This window comes from Fukomys damarensis, unplaced genomic scaffold, assembly GCF_012274545.1.
Source record: "Fukomys damarensis isolate Sample0158 unplaced genomic scaffold, DMR_v1.0_HiC HiC_scaffold_21, whole genome shotgun sequence".
Classification (NCBI taxonomy): domain Eukaryota; kingdom Metazoa; phylum Chordata; class Mammalia; order Rodentia; family Bathyergidae; genus Fukomys; species Fukomys damarensis.
Window position 1 is genome coordinate 33,463,814 of NW_022900933.1, and position 19,502 is coordinate 33,483,315.

The 19,502-nt window shown below is 46.1% G+C and overlaps 1 protein-coding gene across 1 annotated transcript; it reads right to left on the reverse strand.

Annotated features, from left to right (window-relative positions):
- Nucleotides 1-6,036: 6,036 nt before the first annotated feature.
- LOC104851874 (alpha-1-antitrypsin-like) lies at nt 6,037-13,449 on the reverse strand. The gene is made up of 5 exons (XM_033766735.1): nt 12,897-13,449; nt 10,844-10,997; nt 9,361-9,541; nt 8,367-8,554; nt 6,037-6,283 (listed from the first exon to the last, which is right to left on the reverse strand). Exons 1-5 carry the CDS (start codon nt 13,447-13,449, stop codon nt 6,037-6,039), a joined length of 1,323 nt encoding a protein of 440 aa, XP_033622626.1.
- Between the last annotated feature and the right edge of the window lie 6,053 nt (nt 13,450-19,502).

Consider the following 19,502-nt stretch of genomic DNA (forward strand, 5'->3'; position numbering starts at 1 on the left):
TTCCTGTTTCTCAATGCTTGTTTTTTCTTTTCACTTAAAAAAATTAAATTAAAATTTTTGAAGTCCTGGGGACTAAACTCAGGGCTTTTGCACTAAGCTATATCCCTTGGCCATTTGTTTGTTTGCTTGTTTGTTTTTGAGACAGAGTTTCACTAAGTCTCTAGGTTGCCCAGGCTTGAACTTGTGATCGTCCTGCCTCAGCCTCCCAGAGTTCTGGGACTACAGTTGTGAGCCAACATATCCAGTTTCTTTTCCTCCTCCTCCTCCTCCTCCTCCCCCCTCCTCCCTTTCCTCCTCCTCTTAATAGTACCCATTTATCCAAGCACATAGCTGTGACATGTCATTTCATTGTAGTTTTGATTTGCATTTCCCTAGTGAATAATGACGATGAGCATATTTTCATGTGTTAGTCGTTTATGTGTCTTTGGAGAAATGTCTAGGTAGCAAGTTTGTTTCCTATTTCTTAATCGGGTTATGTGGGTCTTTTGTAATGAGTTATTAGAATTTTAAAAATATATCCTGGAAATTAACCCCTTGTCAGGTAAGTGATTTGCAAACACCTCACATTCTGCAGACTGCCTTTTCACTCTGTTGATTGTGTCTTTTGGTGCATTGCTTTAACTTTTGTTGTAGTCCAATTTATTTATTTTAACTTTTGTCGTTCATGCATTTGGCGGCATATTGAAAAAAATTATTGCCAAACACAATGTCATGAAGCTTTGCACTGGGTTTGCCTCTAAATTTTATAGCTTGATCTCTTTTATTTAGGTTTTTTGATGCATTTTAAGTTAGTTATTGCATCTGACATAAGGTAAACATCCAGTGTCATTTTCTGGAATGCAGATATTCAGTTTTCCCAATACTCTTTGTTGAAAAGCCCATCCTGTTTCTCAGTGAATGGTCTTAGCACCTTCAATAAAAATTACCCATAAATGTGATGGTCTGTTCCAGTATTTTGTGTATTTACCTTTCTTCTAGTGCCATGACGTTTTGATTACTGGAGCTCTGAAATCAGGATATGTGAGACTTCCAACTTTGTTCTTTTTCAAGACTATTGTAGCTATTTGGGGGTCTCTTGATATTCCATAAGCATTTCAGGATGGACTTTTCAGGTGAGATTTTGACAGAGAATGCACTAATCTGTATATTGGTTTGGGTGGTAGTGACATTTTAAAATAGTTCAGGTTTTCCATCCATGAACACGGAATTTTCTTGTAATTTTCAGTGTAAACGTCTTATGACTCTTTGGTGAAAGTTTATTTTCCCCCTCTGGTGATGTAAATGGAAATCTTAATTTCCTTTTAAATTGTTTATTATTAATGTGCAGAAACAACTGAGTTTTTTGTGTTGATTTTGTATCTTACACTTTGGCTGAATTTGTTTATTATTTCTAACAGTTGTATGTTAGCTCTGTGAAAGTAGGAATCCTTTCCTTTGCTTCTCATCATAGAAAAAACCTTTCAGTCTTTTACCACTGAGTGTAATGTTTTCTGTGGGTTTCTCATATATGGGGTTTTCATGTTCAGACAGTTTCTATTGCTATTTTATTGACTGTTTTTGAAATCATGGTATGGTGTTCAATTTTGTCAAATGCTTCTTATGCATCAATTGAGATAATCATGTGTGTTTTCTTCCTTATTCTGTGAATATGGTATCTTCACCGATTGATCTTTATATATATAAGTGAAGATTGCATTCTAGGGATAAATCTCCCTTCCTCATGGTGGGTAGTCCTTTTAACACTGAAGTCTGCTTGCCAGTACTTTGTTGAGGATTTTTGTGTCAAAAATGAAATCAATTTCTAGTTTTCTTTTGTTATGTCTTTGTTTAGCTTTGCCAGCAGGGTAATTACGTCTTTATAGACTCTGTTAGAAAGTGGTTCCTCCTCTTCAGTGTTCGGGAGAATATGAAGAAATTTGGTATGAATTCTTCTGTTCACTTATTCAATCTAACGAAAGTATGTCAACTTTTTTTTAAAAGAACAACTCTTGGTTTTATTGAGTTTTCTCTGTTATTCACTGTTGTTTTTATGTTATCCTCTATTATTCATGTTATCCATTAAATTTTATAGATTCTGCTCTAATCTTTAAGCTAATTTGTCCTACTAGCTTTGGGGTTTAGTCAGTTCTGTTCTCCCCTAGTTCTTAAAGCTGTGACCCTTAGGTGGTTGATTTGAGAGTGTCAAAAATTTCCCTTTTAGCACTGCTCTACCTATATCCAGTACATTTTGTTTCATTGGATTTTCACATTAGCTTGTCTTAAGACTTTTAAAATTTTCCTTATGATATTTTCTTTGCCCTATTGGTTGCTTAATAGACTGATTTTTCTGAATTTGTTGATTTTCCAGTTTTTCTTCCATTAATTTTTTTTTATTCCATCATGATCAGAAGATGTTTTTTTCTTACTTCCATTTTTTTTTTTTTTAATCTCAGGAGACTCGTTTTGTGACCTAGTATGTGGCCTGTCATCGAGAGGGATCCTGTGTACTTGTGAAAATGTGTTTATGCTGTAGCCAGGTGGAGTGGTCTGTGTGTTCTTCAGGGCCAACTGGTCTACAGTGTTGTCTAGGTCTCAGCTTCCTTACTGATCTTCTGTCTGATTGCTGTATTGATTATTGATTATCTATTATCGTGTTCAGTTCTCTTACTGTTACGGCACTGCTGTCTATTTGTCCATTCTGTTTACTGCATGTTTACTCCATATATTTAGGGAGTCCAGTGTTTGGTGCATATATATTTATAATTGTTATTTTTCTCGGTGAATTTAATGGCGCTTTTTTTCCTGTACTGTTTGAAGGGACCCAACCCTTGGCATCCTGGTCTGAGCAGAGACCATACTCAATCCCTTCCCCTGCTCTACCTCCACACCTGCTGCAGATGTAACAGTTATGGGTAATTTCCGATCATTGTTCAGCCCTGTCCTTGACAAACACAAGGCCTTTTACACCCTCAAACCCTGTCCCGGAGGGATAGCCACAACTCTTTGGGACTGAACCCTGCAAAGTCCCCCTGTTCCCCTTTCCTTCCTAGCGCCCCTTTTTTGTACTCATGACCCTATAAAGACCTTTTATCTGGTACAAGAGTTAGCTGGTGTGGGCTCTAGTGCCAGATCGGTCCCTCTCAGGTTTTTCTGAAATAAACCTGTCCTGTTGAGCTTGTACCTCTGTTTCTTTTCCTTTTTCTCCCAACACTGTTTACATTTGCTAATGTAAATTATACTACTGCTTGCTTTTGTGATTGCTGGTTGTTTTGGTCTTCTTTGTAGAAGCTTGATCTACTTGAAATGAAGAAATTTATTTTCTTTTCTTTTTTTTTTTTTTTCTTTTTTTTTTTTTTTCTTTTTTTTTTTTTTTCTTTTTTTTTTTTTTTCTTTTTTTTTTTTTTTCTTTTTTTTTTTTTTTCTTTTTTTTTTTTTTTCTTTTTTTTTTTTTTTCTTTTTTTTTTTTTTTCTTTTTTTTTTTTTTTCTTTTTTTTTTTTTTTCTTTTTTTTTTTTTTTCTTTTTTTTTTTTTTTCTTTTTTTTTTTTTTTCTTTTTTTTTTTTTTTCTTTTTTTTTTTTTTTTTTTTTTTTTTTTGGTACCAGAGATTGAACTTGGGTCCTTGTGCTTGTGAGGCAGGCCACTGAACCTCTGAGCTAAAGCCCTGGCCAAGAAATTTCTTGAACAGTTATGTTTTTTATATTTTCATGTTTGATCCTTCCAGGGGTCTGAATGTTGTTTGCCTTGAACATCAGCCTATTACACTGCAATGCACTGTGCCCATGTAAGCCATGGACTCTCCAGACTGCCCCATGTTTGAACACCTGGCTTGTCCTTGCCTTGACAATGTCCTCTTTGACTGTCTCTCTTCTGTGAATCTCTAATACTAAGTTAGGTGTTCCAGTCCCCCTCCTGGCATTGTTGGCTCTATCTGGAAATAATTTCTTTTCATATCGGGTGAGCTACAGAGTGAGGGACATCGGTCAGGGAATCAGTAAGGCGCCGACAGATAAAACATGAAGCTATGAACTCAGATAAGAAAAATGGAGATGCAAGGGGCAGGCAGGTTATCTGAGGAGTTAATGAACACACTGCTTTCTTGTTGACTGGGAATTCTGACCAGGAGATCAAGGGCAGAGGGTCCCCGGGGAAAGGGGCTCAGCGAGCATAGGTGGGGGTGGGGGATCCCTAGACTGTCCTTTGGAATTCTGGGAAACATGCTCTGACAGGATAGAGCCAAAAGGGCCTTCTTTCTCCTCTAAGGAAGCTGGAGACAGGGAACCTAGGAGCCAAAGTCTTGGTCCTGGCTCAATCTAGATTCTTCAGGACCTAGTTGAGAAGAAAAAGGTAGAGGCCAGCACTGTCCAGGCTGCTCCTTAGCTCTCTTCAGGGGGAGGCCAGGGGGCCCCGGGGGTGCATGGCCCATCCAGGCCTGGGAGGTGCCACAAGGAGGAAGAGGCAGTACGCCAGCACCCTCCCCAGTGCTCACCCTCTGGGCCCACTGTATGCTGGGAGCTGCAGGGTGAGTGCTTTACCCACCCTCCACTCTACCCAGAAGGATGTCTAAGGTACAGCTGCCTGTGTACAGGTCCTGGCCCAGCCCTAGCAGCTGCATTGTGCCTCAGTTTCCCTGTATGGAGTAGAAGCAGCTCACAGCACCCACCCTGGCAGCTGAGGCTGCTGGAGCAGGACTTACTGAGCAGGCTGTGGGAGGCTTCGAGAGGCTGTGGCTGGACCTGCAGTACCGACTGTCCCTACACACTCTCAGGCCTTGGGGATTTGCAGACTGAGACTTGGGGACACTCAGTTCTCTTGTGACCAGGGATACTCTGTGCAGGATGTGAGCTGGGCACCTCCAGAACCTGGTCCTCTGTCAACTGAGGCTTTCGCTGTCCTTCCCTGACCTGGCTTCATCCAGTGGAACCAGCTCTAGGCCATCTGCACACTGTGGTCCTTGGCTGCAAAGTGCACAAGTCAGCAAAATTCTCCTCCCTTAATTTTCTGTCATTATGTGAGGAGACACAGGAAGCTTGCACTGCTAAGCTTAACTTTGTAACCTTAATCCTTATTTAGCCCACTAAGCACTGGCACTGAGACACACCCACAGAGTGGCACATTCTTCTGCCCGAGACCTATGAATTAGGTGCAGTATTCCATTTTGCAGTTAAGGAAACAGACCAGGGACACCAGATATCCTGTTTAAGTAGAGGGCTCAAGGATTCTTGTTTCTATTTTGTTATACTTCCTTTAGCAATTAAATCTAATATCCAAATGCTAAAAGTCACCCTGAAAATAAAAACCAATGACACTGTTACATCTCAGAACACATTTTGAGGCTTTTAATAATTACCAACTTAGAAAATACTTTTAACTTAATTCATATTTCTAATATGGTTTGTTCACCATGTCTGTGTGAAAATAATTTAAAAGATTGTGATAAGGGCTAGATATGTGACTCAGTGGTTGAGTGCTTGCCTCGGGTGCACATGGTTCACAGCTGGTCCCCAGCCCTACAAATATACACATCCGGGTTCTTATTGTGTCAGATTCTCCGTTTGCAGAGAATCCCAGGTGGCGAGCTCTAGAGTGTTGACTCTTAAGGGCAGAGACCCATGGCAGCGACTGGCCCTGCTCTCATCCTCTCCAGCTGACTCTCATGGCTGAGCTCCTCCTAACATAACTTCCTGCTGGGTTCCCTCTGTCGCTCCTCCTGCCTTCCCTGTGCTCCCTAGATCCTGTCCGGATGAGGAGGCTTTGAGTAGCTTTCAGGAGCTCTGGCTGCACCCATGGGGCGGGCTGGGTTTTGCTGCAGCCACAAAACCCCAAACCTCAGGGCTGCGTCCAGCAAGGGCTAATTTCTGGCTCCCTCTACCGGCCCTGTGTGGGATGAACAGGGGGCTCTGATGACAGAGAAGACACATTTAGGACAAAAGAAATTTTAATGGGAAAGATGAGAAACAAGAAGAAAACAAGAGGGTGGAGGAAGGGGAGCAGGAGAAGGAGAGAGGAAAGGCGAGGCACAGCGTTGATGGAGGATCCGATTTGTTACCACTCTGCTAGCTAAGACCCTTCTAGGGCTTTAAACTGTCGGATGTGGGCGTCTCCCAAGGGGTCTGTACGCATCATGGCCGAAGTAAAACGACAAAGGTGAGAGCGCAGCTTTCGGCCTTCTTTGTCCTTCCCAAGGAGCCTCAGGAGTTTCACCGGCCTTCGAGTCCGCTTCTCCCCACACAGTGCCAGCTCGTGGGTCTGGAGATGCGCGGAATCCGAGTCTCCGTCCCTCAGGCTACACAACCGGCAGGTGGCGCTGTGGGAAGCGGAATTCAGTCTTCAGAGCTCTGAGGGTCGCTGCTGCGAGGGTGAAGGGAGGCGCGGCGCTAAGGACGTGAATGGGGGTGGAGGTTCGCAAAAGGAAAATTCAAGAGTAGGGAAAACGGCTGGTACTGTTATTTAGACTGAATCGTGTGAACTTGCAAGCACATGATGATTTGACCTAAAAAGTGCCAATTTATGATTCAACTTTGTGCTCTACGTCTCTGTCACTCTGTCACTCTGCATGGGAAGCGGTGGTCCCTGGTTGATGTGGGAGGGGCAGTGCTTTCAAGGTCACGGAGGCCGGGGAGAGCCCGGGCAGCAGGCACCTTTGCCAGGCCCGGTGGGCTTCTGGTGCTGCAGCCCTTTCAGCAGGGCCTTGGAGCCAGGTCAGAGCAGCCTGGCCTTATGACAAGGCCCAACCCAGGACAGTCTACTGCTACGTCACTAGTCTGGTGGCTGTCCCTGGGAGACAATGGGGAGGCCATGGAGGGAGAGCCAGGCACATGTGGCCCCAGGAAGAACCCGGCCAGGAGCAGGCAGGGAGAGGCCTGGAGAGCGACAGGTGTTGTCCTTCCTCCCTAGTCTAGGAGTCCTGGTGGTGACTCCCAGAGCCACCTCCAGCACCATAGCCACATGTCCAGGGAGGAGAAGCAGACACAGGGTGTGGCTCTCTGGGGGGACCCCGTCCCGCGGGGAATAGGAGGTGAGAGCCGCCTCTTATTCGTGGGTCATCAGAGGCCGATCTGATCTTGAATGTCTGTGGAGGAAATCTTTAAGAAGTTAGAGTACACGGCCCAAGTCTGGTTTCTGATCAAAGGCTCTTTATTGGCTCAGCAAAACGATTATATACTGTTATCCCAGGGGGAAGGTTCAGCAAGCTTATTGGACAGTTCAAACAAATCCTCTACCAATCACATGAGTCATTCAAGCATTTAACCATAAAGGGACAAAGCATTTATCAGCATACAGCAATCAGTATTTTACCAAATGTGGGGAGGGGTAAGTGGGAAGGCGTACATCAACAATTAACCCTATGCGATCTTTAACTTCACAATCTCTAGGGGCAAGCAGGACAAGGAAATACCACCTGCTTCCTGCTCCAGATCCCGTGACCCTGTGGTTAGCACAAAGGGCTATTCTTTCTGTAAGATTTCCTGTTTGCCCAGGGGCTAGACCTGCCAAAAGTCACGTATGTAGTCTAGTGGGATTTTTCCACCGAGGCAAAGGCTAAGGTTGAGGGCAGCCATCTTGTGCAGGCCCAAGCAGTCTCTCACAACAGGGTAAAGGCTTGGGCCTGGTGGAGAGTTTGAGAGGGGACAGAGGCTGGAGCCCGAGCCCCTCCTGCATAGGGGAGAGGGGGCTGCTCCTAACAGGAGACATGTGAGGGTCCTGGGCAGTGATAGAGGGACAAAAACTGAGGTCACTGTCTCATCCAGCCCTTGGAGCAAGGGGTCCACAGACAGCCTAGCTCTGCTGGTTTCATCCCTGTGGGATGTAGGAGCCAGCCTTGGAGAGGTGACAAAGTGTGATGAGAAGGGGACATGTTCCATCCCCTTGTGTGGCTGGAGATGTAGCAGCTCCATGCCAGGTGGAGAGCAGGTAGCTCTGGGAGCAGCAGGAGGGGCAGCAGGGTGGGCCTGACCGCCCAGCAGGGGGCGCTAAAGTGAGGACAGTGATGGTTGTGTGTGTTGGGGGTGAATTCACTCAGGGACAAGGAAGACACTTGCTGAATCATGGGCCTTGGGCTGGCATCTGAGCCACACATTCCCCTCATGATTTCCAAGCAGGATTGCACATTTTGAACATAGAGGGGCCCAGAGCCTGTGGGATGAGGTGCCAGACACAGTGGCCCTTCCCAGCACAGTCTACACAGCACAGGACCCCTCACAGATAGGTGCAGGGACACCAAGACATGCTGTGACCTGGTCTACTCATGACCTCAGGTGCAAAGGGAGACTCAGACACAGGGGGAGGAATTAGTGGGTCACACATAGGCAAAGCCAGATCAGCACCTCTTTAATGTCATGCAGGAAGGGGACCTTCCTGAGGGGCCAAGGAGGGACTGAAGCAGTTACTGCTCTATGGGATTCACCACTTTCCCCAAGAAGAGCGGAATGTTGGTGTTTTCCTCCCTGATGATGAAAATGAAGGGCCTGTTGAACTTGATGGTGGGGACCTTTGACCAGTCCCTATCTCCCAAATCAGTAGCCCCTCGGGTCTCTGTCCTTCTCTCATCAATGGTCAGCATCGCCTTATGCATGGCCTGCAGGGGAGGGAGGCAGAGTCAGGCACTGAGGCTGTGCTGTCCCCACCACAGGCTGGAGCAAGGCCTGAGTGAGAGCTTCTTCCTGGGCAGCCTCACCGGGACCTTCCTTCTCCTCCCTGACCTCAGTCCCCTCCCTGCATTGTCACACCAGAAATTTCCCTCACTCTCAGCCTTTGCCTGGCCTGGCCTGCTGTCCTCTGCTCCCTTCCTAACACCATCTCTCACATCCCAGCTACAACCTTCATGTTTAGAAGGGATCGGCTATGTGGAGGCCAGGTCCTCTCACAAGTGTCCCCTTTCCAGTGTATGGTGATGAGCTCCCAGGATAAGGACTCTGCTGGTGACCTTCTCAGTGCCCAGACCCCATGAGTACACAGCCTGCACTGATCTACACCTGCTCCTGGTCCATTTTCTGAGCCATTGGCCTCTTTGGCTGAACTCACTCATACTTCAGAGATGGTGTTTCACCAACAGCTCTAATTCTCATAGGTGAAAGGGTCCAGAATATTCTTTGAAGTCAATAACCCCAAGCCTCTTTGTGTAAATATGGATCAACTGAGGCCCAAGGACCCAATAGCTCTAAAAAAGATGAGACTGAGGGTTAGTGAGAACCTCAGGGGAGGTTCCTGTGGTGCCAGCAGCACAGGAAGCCACCTTCTTTATTCCATCTTCTGAATCTGCCCTGTCCCAGCTAATTCCTGTATCCTGGGAATGAGCTCAGCCCAGACCTTGTCAGTGTCCTTTGATTCCTGACTGAGCCACATGTCTGAGCAGCACCCCAAAACTCATTCTGCTCTACAGACACTGGGGACAGTGCTGTTGTCAGGTGACCTCACCGTGGAGAGTTTGATGGATGACACCTCCGTCATCGCTGAGAGGTCAGCTTCATCGCTGAAGATCTTGGTGATGCCCATTGCGCTCAGAATGCTCCTCAGATCATACGTTGCAGAAATGGAAAGTCTGGGGAAATGAATCCTGGCAAATCTGGTAGGCATGAGAGAAAAGGAAGGAAATTCAGAGCATTTCTCATGTTCTGCTGGGCCCCAGCATGTGTCCTTTCTGGTTGTATCTCCTGTTGTGCCCTGCCTCCTCCACACAAGATGAGAAGCTGCGCTGGTTTGTCAGAGTTTGATCTTCCTCTGTACTTGGTGTGGAGAACGTTAACTTCATGGGGACCATATTGTCCTGACAGCCCCTGAGAAGCCACCTCCTTGAAGTAGTCCTCAGCAGATGCAAGGTGCCCTCCAGGAAGGGGATGCCATCCTGTCCTGTAGCATGTGGTCACCTTTCTCCCAGCCAGGGGCTCTCAAGGGCCTGACTCCCAGGGGAGTGTGGGTCAGTGTGGCAGGGGCTGAGTGAAAACACTTGGTGAGGAGACGAGAGTGCCCTCACCAGGTGAAAGACTGCTCTGGTTTCCTTGGGGTATAGGCGAGGCTGAGTAGACCTGTGCAGAGGCAACAGGTCCCAGCCTGACCTTGCTCTTTTGGAGGAGGCTGGGGGAAAACAGTAGTGACACTTCTATTCACAGTTAACTTCACACCTGTGTACACCTTTATGTTTGTTCCATGAGATGCATAATTGCACAGGACACCTGGGCATGGGCTCTTTCTTGATGACAAATGTACTCTGTGGGGCAGATTGAGGACTATTGGCTCCTGGGATCCAATAAACCACACTGAAGCAGTGAGAGAAGAGCAGGCACTCAGCAAACTGCCTTGGACTTCGCAGTGCTGGCTGTTTCCTGTTCTGGGCCTTTCCACGCATGATCCAATGCTCTCCACCCAAGGACAGTCCCTCCTGGATACCACACCAAGCTGCCATCTCTGCCTGGGGGCCACCAGCTTGTTCTTTATCCTGACATAACATGTGCATCCTTCTTGCCCTGCCGCTGTGCACTGGGTGATGGGAAGTGCCATGGTCCATGGTGGAAAAGGACCACCCCAAGGCCAGGATCTGTGCTGCTGTCCCCTGGTCACTGACCCTTGCACTGAGCCCGGCCAATGCTAATGGGATTGAGCACTGAGTCCTTTTGGAAGCACAGGGCCATTCCCAGGAGCTGTGAGCTAAGGGGGTGGGGTCAACTTTCCCCAGCCCCCTGGCCAGTCCTGAAGGGCCTCCATCTTGACATGGCTCAGAAATCCTAGGTGGGTTCCTGAACTGAGGATTTACCTTTTCTCAGTAGTTCTGAGGATACTATTGAAGCGTTCCTGAGTCAGTCATTTTTCCAGCTGCTGCATCTTCCCTGGGTCAGGCAGGAAGAAGAAGGCCATGACATCACTGACAGACTGCTGGACCAGCACCCAGCTGGACAGCTCCTCTTCCCGGTTCAGTAAAAACATACCCAGGCGATTGATCATGGGCACCCTGATGCTTGTCCCCTCATCTACACAGAAGTCCTCTTCCACAGTGTATTCAGCCTGGAACTCAACAGTCCATTTGCCTGGAGAGAGAGAGACACCAAGCAGGGGTGGGCTTAAGGTTTAGAAAATGTGTCAGAAGAATGGAGCCCTGTGTGTCCTCCTGAGACAATGTCCTCTGAGACTCACCTTGGTCTTCTGTGAAGAGGATTAAAAGACAAGCATTGGCTGATGGGCTTCATGGAAATAATCTGAAGCAGGAGGAGACCCTGAAATTTGGATTTACTCAGGGTAATTTGGGTTGGCTCCAAAGAAGAAGCATCTTTATTTAGATTTTATATTTATTTGCTAGAGGACCAAGGTTGCAATGAAAGTGACTGGCATAAGCAGAGGTCCCTAAGTCACATGTGGGCACCTCTTTCCTGGAGGTTTCCTGTCCCTTATAGAAGCTGCTTCAGTCCACAGTCAGGACAGACATTCTGGGTTCTACCCCTGAGGCCTCTTCCTGGACCACATGTGAAGTGCAGAGACACAGGCCACCTTGCCTCTGCTGGACTAGAGTGCCTCACTTCTGGGCTGTCAGGGTGGGCAGGTGACTCTGGGACCCCTGAACCCACCTTCTCACTGGACAGGGCTCACTGGAATGGAGGGGCACAGGAAGTGCCCCAAGTCACAGCAGAGCTGGAACCTCAGTTGTGCTGACTGTGGCCTGGGGGCTCTGCACAGTCCAACTCTGCCCAGGAATGAGGAGACAGGGAGCAGAGCCCCAGGCCTGGCTTTGAGCCCCGCCTGCTTCCCCCAGGCTGTTCCCTGGGGCTGTGGAAGCTACCATAGAACTGGGGCCCATGGGTTCCTGATCCTCTCATTGCTCATAGGCAGAAAGGCAGGCTGAGGATCAAGGCTTGTTGCTCAGTTCTGTGTCCCCCACATACTATGAAACTTGATTAATTCTTTCAACATTTGATAACAAGGGTATGGATTTGCATCCAGATCCATGTATTAAGGTAACTTTGAAAACCTGACAGTGTTTTTTGTTTGTTGCCCACAATAAAATAAGGAAATGCAGCCTCCAAGAAGTGAAATGACTTGTTTGATATCAAGACTAATGAGTGGTAGAGGCATGATTTGAACCTATGTCTTTCACACTCTATTATGGCTTGTGTCTAGATGTCACCTCAAAGCCTCATGTGGTCATAGCTGGGGCTTTCCAGATGTGGCTGCATCTGGAGTGTGTGAAGCTGGGAGAAAGGTTGTGTGATTACTAAATTAGTCCACTGATTGGTTTGACATAGTTCTGGGAATAGATAATGGGAAGCCCATCCCTGAGTGTGCTACCTACCCTATGGGCACATAGCCTGGATAACAATATTAGGGACAGAAAGAGGGCTGCTATGGTTGCTTACTGCTTGCTACTTTGCTGCCTTCTGCCTACCATGAACTGTTTCTCCTTTGTGATGCCTATCTGCCATGCCACCCTGCCTTAGAATCAGCCAACTATGGACTGAAAACTCTACATACTGTGAGCTACAATAAACATTTCCTCCTTTAAATTTGGGTGTCAGAAAACTAACTAAGACACACTCCAAAGTTGACACTCTTCCATGACTCTAGAGTTGCCTGAATTATGTTCCATGAAACACCATTCTCTCCACCATCTGTTCCAATTTGTATCTTTGTTTCTCTAGTTAGAGAAACATTCCATTTTCTATGCCCCTTTTCTTTCTGGTATTTCCATTGGTATTAGCACAATAAAAGTGTTCATAAGTCCCACAGAGAACATGGAGATGTGACTGGTATTAACTCATCCTTCCTCAATCTTGTTGGCTCATGGAATTGCTTCTGAGTTGAACATTACAGATTCCATGTTGGGATGCCCTCCCCTGTTCTACACTGAGTGTCAAGGTAAGTATGAGCAGTGGGCCTTTAGGCACATATTGGATTATTTCACAGAAACCACCTAGGGCTGGGTGGTCCCTCCTTACCATGGAAGGAAATATAATTCACCAGGGCAAGAGCTGTGTCTTCCTTCAGATTTTTTACCAAATTTGCTATTTCTCCATGGGTTTCCCTCTTCACATAATTGTTAATCTTTTTCTTGGCATGTTCTGTGTTCCTGAAGCTGATGGAGATGACTCTTGAGTGGTACAGCTCCTTGATACCCTGCACAAACTGATCCATGAGCATCAGGTTGTCACTGACAAAGAGGCTACTGCCAATGATCATCTGGAGCTGGTGGTCTGGATGCTGCAAGATGTGAAGGAGAGGCTGGAAGCATTGGTGGACATGAGCCTCAGAAATCATTCTCAGGTTGAAATTCAGGCCCTCCAGGATCTGTGTGAGAGTAGCCCCCTTGGTCCCCAGGGAGAGCATGGCAAAAGCAGCTACAATGCTGACTGGGGACAGTACGGTGTTGCTGGTTTTTGACCACCTTGCCGGCTCCCAGTAAAAGGCAAAGGCTAAGTCGAAAACATTGTAGAAGATATCATGGCAGACAACAAATTCATGATGCTCATGGTCATGAAAAGTTCTATCCATATATTCAAGATCCACAGCCTGGGAGCCAGGAACAAGGGAGCACAAGCCAGCCAATAGGAGGAGGCCCCTCAAGATAGATGATGACATTGTCCTGCAAGACAGAGAAGCGAAAGCCAAACCCTGAATAAGGGGCCATGATGATGTCCCATCCCTAATGATTGACATCATGCAAAAGCAACCTCAATTTCTTGAGCATCTTAATGTGCCCAGTCTGCACCTTGCACTTTCCACAGCATCTGCCCTGATAAATATGATTTGTTCTTTCTCAAATTCAGGTTGGAGTCCAATCCTCAGTGTGCAGTGTTAGGAGAATAGAAAGTCAATTTGATGATGGTGTTTACAGGTACAACATTTGTGAATGTGTGTAGCTATGGGTGTAACACAGTAGTGCAGCACACACCTAATCTTGTAAGTTCTGATTCTATGCCCAGCACAAAGAAAATTTATAAAATATGAGAATGTTGGGGGGATTAGAATACATGTGACTATCAAAATTTATTCCCAGATATGACCTCAGATGACAGCTCTTGGGGAAAACAGTGACGGGTATTGCCAATTCCCAGGGTTCAAGACCAGTGAGGGGAAGACAGATAGACTGAAGATTATGAACCCCAGTGAAAGAAGGTGGAGGGAACATTCAAGGCAGGAAGTTATCTGAGGTTAGGGTTAAGTATATAGGTGGAAATCAACCTTCTTAAAGTAAGACAGAGTGCGCTCCGGGACGAGCTGCTGAAAATGCAGCCGGTGGCTCCGTCAGTGCCTGTGGGGGCTGGCAGTGCACACGCAGCTGCTGTGCCACCTTCCACCAGTCCTGGGCTCCACCATCGCGCTGCATTCTACAACAACGACATGGACTTTGGCGACCTCGTGTCATCACAACAGGAAATAAATGGATTGTCAAACGAGATCTCAAGACTAGAATCTGAGGTTGGCCACTGGAGGCATATTGCCCAGGTAGGTAAAGCTGGGTGAGTTTTAATGTCTAGGAGTGAGTGAACTTATGCCTCCATCTAGGACGCTACAGGGAGAGGATCGGGAACAGAGATGCTTCTGCACAAGGGAGTAGAAACCTGTGCTGTGCTTCTGATTCAGCAGTGGCTACAGGGTTGTGGTTCAGCTGCCTTTCTCTTGGCTTCAGTATCTTCAGTATGCTTTTCTGAACAATAATTAGAAAGAAATTCAAAAAAATAGAGCAACAAGGCCATTTTCGAGGTGAGCCATTACCTTTTCCCCTGGGAACTCTGAGGCTTCTCCGGTGGGGACACCAGAGCTCCAAGGAACTGTGTGTGAAGAGCTTCCTTGGATTAGGTCTGAGGTTTTGTTAGCGCTAATGGCAGTGAAATGAAAGTCTGGTAATTGATATTATAAAACATGTTACACTACTTTGTGTTGGTTCTCACACGTTTGGAATTAAATACTTCCTGTTTGGAGCTCTAAGCTTTCTCCCAAGGCACGCTCTCAATGACTCACATCAGATCTTATGGACTGTGGGGCTGGTCAGTAGACAGGAGGCTTGGAATAAATTGGAGCATCATTCATTTAGACTTCACCTCATCAGTACAAGAAAGAAAAAAATATCCAAAGTATTAAGTAAAAAGGTTAATATCTTGCTCTTTGTGAATATAATCTAGTTCTGAAAAGGACAGATCTTACCAATCCAAATTACCTGCTTGTCTCACACTCCCAGGGCTCAAAGCAATCACAGAGGGCATCTGGCCTGCTTGTCACCAAAAGCTGTGATTCTTAAACTTTGTTGGAAGAATGACCTGAATAAAGTTGTAGATTTCATGTCCTGCCATAATGGGGTTTTGATTTAGGGGTTTAGAAACTGCATTCAGCAAGTAAATACTCCCAAGGATTCCGACCATCTGAGCCACACACTGTAAGAAACGTTGCTTAGGGTCAGACTTTATAGGGAAGGGGCCGGGCTTGGTATGTTCGCTTCAGCACATCTTGAGTACCTGGTGTATGACGGACCTGTATTAATGTAAAGGTGAAAAACGCATGACTGGACTTTTTAGGGAGCTTAATTTCTAGCAAGTCACAGTAAAAATAAATACTTGTATTCTATTTGTAAGATGCTTCCATCTAAATTATCCCTCCATACATTATATCACCCTTAATAGCTATGGGGAGTATTCATTGCTTCTGTTTGCAGACAAGGAGACTAAAAGTTATTCCCCACTGGCCCAGGGACTGTGATTCCAACACACTTCTCTCAACACCAAGTCCTGTGTTCTTTTCAAGGTGCTATTTGTCTTTTGGCTCAAGAGAAGCGTTTGGTCCCTTAGCCTGTTATCTAGTAAACATGACTAGTAACTAGTGACCTGTTACCTAGTAAACGAGAGAAATGAGTGCTTATTAGAGGCTTGGGTGGGTAGTGCGGAGGGAGGGTCAGGGAATTTGGTCAATGTGTACAAAATAATAGATGTAAGAAACAAATTGTGGTGTTCTTTTGCCCAACAAGATGATTATAGCTAATGATGTATTGTGTTTTTCAAAATAGCTAGAAGAAAGAATTTTGAAAGTTCTCACCATGAAGAAATGATAAATGTTTGGGATGATAATATCAGTTACTCTGATTTGAAAATAACACAACGGCCACCGTAAACTGCACTACCTCATGGGGTGGCCCCTCCGTATACCGTTACTAGGTGTCAGTTAAGAAGGGTTTGAAAAGAAAGATACAACTTTGAATGAGAAGAATCCAGGCATTCTGTTATTTTGTCAAATGAAGGACTATTCTATACTGAGAAAAAGATTTTTAAAATTATTTTAGAAATTTTTAGGAACTAGAAATTTTCTTGTAGAAAGCTGTTTGATTATCCTATTTATATTTTTAAAAGCTAAGTAAACTATTCTTTTTTTTTAAATCTTAGCTTTAGTTTGTAAAACTCGTCTCTCCAATTAGTCAGCAAATCCTTGACTCTGGCGTCCTCACTGTGCTGTGTGTGGTCCTGTCCCAGACTAGGTGTCTGTAACTTGGGCTCAGCACTCATAAGTCAGAATCTGTCTGACTATTTTTTGAAAAGCTGCTATTAATACTGTGTATGACCTTTTGTTTTATAAGAGAACTGTGCCATTACTTTTCTAATGCTCTTTTTTGAACGTGTCAGGCCCAGGCAATGCACAGCCCTGATCAGGCCAAGATCTGCAGACTGCAGTGCGTCATCAAGGTGAGGCGGATGTTGGTGGCCCTTGCTGGCTGTGCCTCTGACTGTGCATTAGGAGGCTGAAATTAGTAAACGTGTCGGGCATAAAAGGGATTCTGTATGCTAGGATATCCAATTTTTATCTGTTTTGAATCATCTTTATTCCTCATGAGAAGAAAGACAGATGAAAGTATCTCTCTGGGTGCCCCACGCCTCTAGTCCAGCTCTTTGGGATGCTGCAGTTGGAGAATGGAAAGTTCAAGGCCAGCCTGGGCAACTTCATGAGACCCTGTCTCAAGATCAAATGGTCTGCAGGTGTGGGTAAGCGCTAGCGGACTGGGCTAGAGTGAGGTCCTGGGTTCAACCCCCAGGACTGCAAAGTTACAATAAATACATTAAAATATCTCCATTTCCAAAATAAACGGGAAGACATATTTCATGTCTCTGTTGTTGCTCATGAAACTGACTTAATTACAACAGAATTCCAAGTTTGGTGAGGATTCCAGATTTTAGTGTTAAAGGATAATGACAAAATGAATTGTAAATATTCATTGTAGTCATTATTTTACTTCGTGGTAGAATTTTGCTAGCTTCTGTCAATTATTCCTTTTAAGAACAGTCTTATATTTATTGTTTATAGTGTTGGAATTAAGGTCAGATACAGTAGTTTTGATTTTGGGGTCACTGTTATTAATGCTGGTGTGGGTAAGCCCCCAGTCAGACTTTACTTTAAATCCTGGCTAAATTGTTTACCTGCTGTGTTACTTAACCTTTCCCATTCTCTGTTTCACGGGTAAACATCACGATAGCTCCCTTGAAGACTGTTTCCAGGTTTAAAGGGAAAGTGCTGGCCCTTGAGTTCATAGGATTGAAGAATAACTTTGACTCATTGTCTCGGAAAATAGTAGCTAAGTTATTGGTTAGGATTCTTGGTTATAAGCAACAGAAACCATCTCCTGCTAAGTAAAGTGGAGGAGGTTTACTCGAGGGACCTGGGGGTGCGATGCAGGGCTGAAGGAAGAGTTGAGCACGCTGGTGTCAGGAAGCGCAGGCGTGGGAACCGTCTGGGTCTGCAGGACACAGTGAGCAGTTGGAAGGGTGAGTTTTCATCTTGCTTCCCCAGGAGAGTCAGGTTCCCAGAGAGGTTCCGGTCGTCTCAATTTCAGTAGCAAGGCACTGTGAGCCACAGGTCGGGAGTTCCGAAGAGACTATCAGGAAAGGCTGAGCAGGAGAAGAGTGGGGGTAGTACAACAGGGGGCTGATTACCACTGGCGTTGCTGAGATAGCAGTTAGGAAAGGGACCAATGAATGGGCACAGATACCAAGGCAAATATACTTCCACTCATCTTTTGTTTCACATTTCCTTGTTGGTGTTCCCTCATTAAAATCAGAGAAATGTTTTTGCATGTAGTACTGGTATTGAACCCTGAGCCTTCACACTGAGCTACAACCCAGACTTACTGGTTTGAGACAAGGTCTCACTAGGATACCCAAGCTGGGCTGGAACTTGTGATCTTGCTGCCTCAGCCTTCCAGAGTGCTGTGATTAAGTTGTGCAATACCATGCCTGGCTGGAGTTTTTCTTTTTTTTGAGGTGCAGGAAAGGAGTGAATTCTTTCAGAATTGTGCTAATCCGTGGGCTGTGTTTAAATTCTTTTCAGCTTTAATAGGGTCAGAGAATTAATTTCAGTAATATAGATTTGGACAACACTGAAATAAACAGCTTGGGTAAATGTGTTGATCATAAATGTGGTTAAATCTGTTATTCACTCTTAAGAAAGTCCAAGAGGACCGAAACCAAGAGCTTGACAACCATCAAAACGAGATAGCAGTACTGCAGAATTTGCGTGAAAACAAACCCGGAGAAATAAAATATCAGCATGGAGAGGAAATCACCAAGGTAACGCGGCCCTGAGGACAGCAAGGTCCCAGGCCGCACAGTGCGCTCCGTGGACCCACGATGGGAGACGCGCACAAGGGGTGCTGTGGGTCTCCTCGCTGCTTTGGCTTCCTGGTTCCGAGCACAGAGAACATGCTCTCTGCTGGGCAGTGGGTGCTGTGGGCTTTGCAGGCCCGGTTGTCTCGGTGGCTTTGGTCCTTGGTGATGGTTTGTTCATTTCTACTCTTGCGTTTCAGACCTGAAACTGTGTAAGACGCCTCACTCAACACCTCTGCCTTACAGCTGGGAGAGGAGCAGCTGAAGACCTACACCGTGCAGAGAGAGCACCTGCTAACCGATCTTAGCAAAAAGGCCAGGGAAAATCGCCTTCTAAAAAGAAAGTATAATAAAGTACTGGAAATCACTGCCGCTAAGGGAGCAGCCCTCACTAAGCTGCAGGAAGAAAAGCAACTGCCCGCTAGGTGTGAAAGCAGCGGCTCGGATGCGTCTAGACGAACCATTCAGAATCTATCTCGCATCATTCGAGAAAAAGACTTGGAAGTGGATGCCCTGAGGTGGCAGAGTCAGACTCTATGGGTGATTTTACAGATGTCCAGCGGCGCTGGGGACGGCGTGGGAGATGTTAACAGTGCCCCGGTGGAGCAACTCTTGGAGGAACTCGGCAAGTTAAAGCAGCAGGTGAATAACGCTCAAGAGTGGAAACCGCAGGCGATGAGCGCTGTGTGGAACCTGCAGCAGGAGCAGCTGCAGCAGCCTCAGTCGCAAGCCTTGGCGGACAGCGATGCTCACACGAAGCTAGAAGTGGGCTCTACCGCCTTGGTCAGTGGTCAGGAGCAGCGGGAAAGCCGGCCGGAGACTTTGCAGTGGGAGTGGGTCCGAGTCCAGTACGGCCAGGGCCAGCGCAGAGATACACAGGGTTTGCTCTCAGGGAAGCCCCACACTCCTGCTTCCTCTCTCTCCTCCGCCTCCCCGGAGGCCTCCCAGCTGCTTCAGCCGGAGACA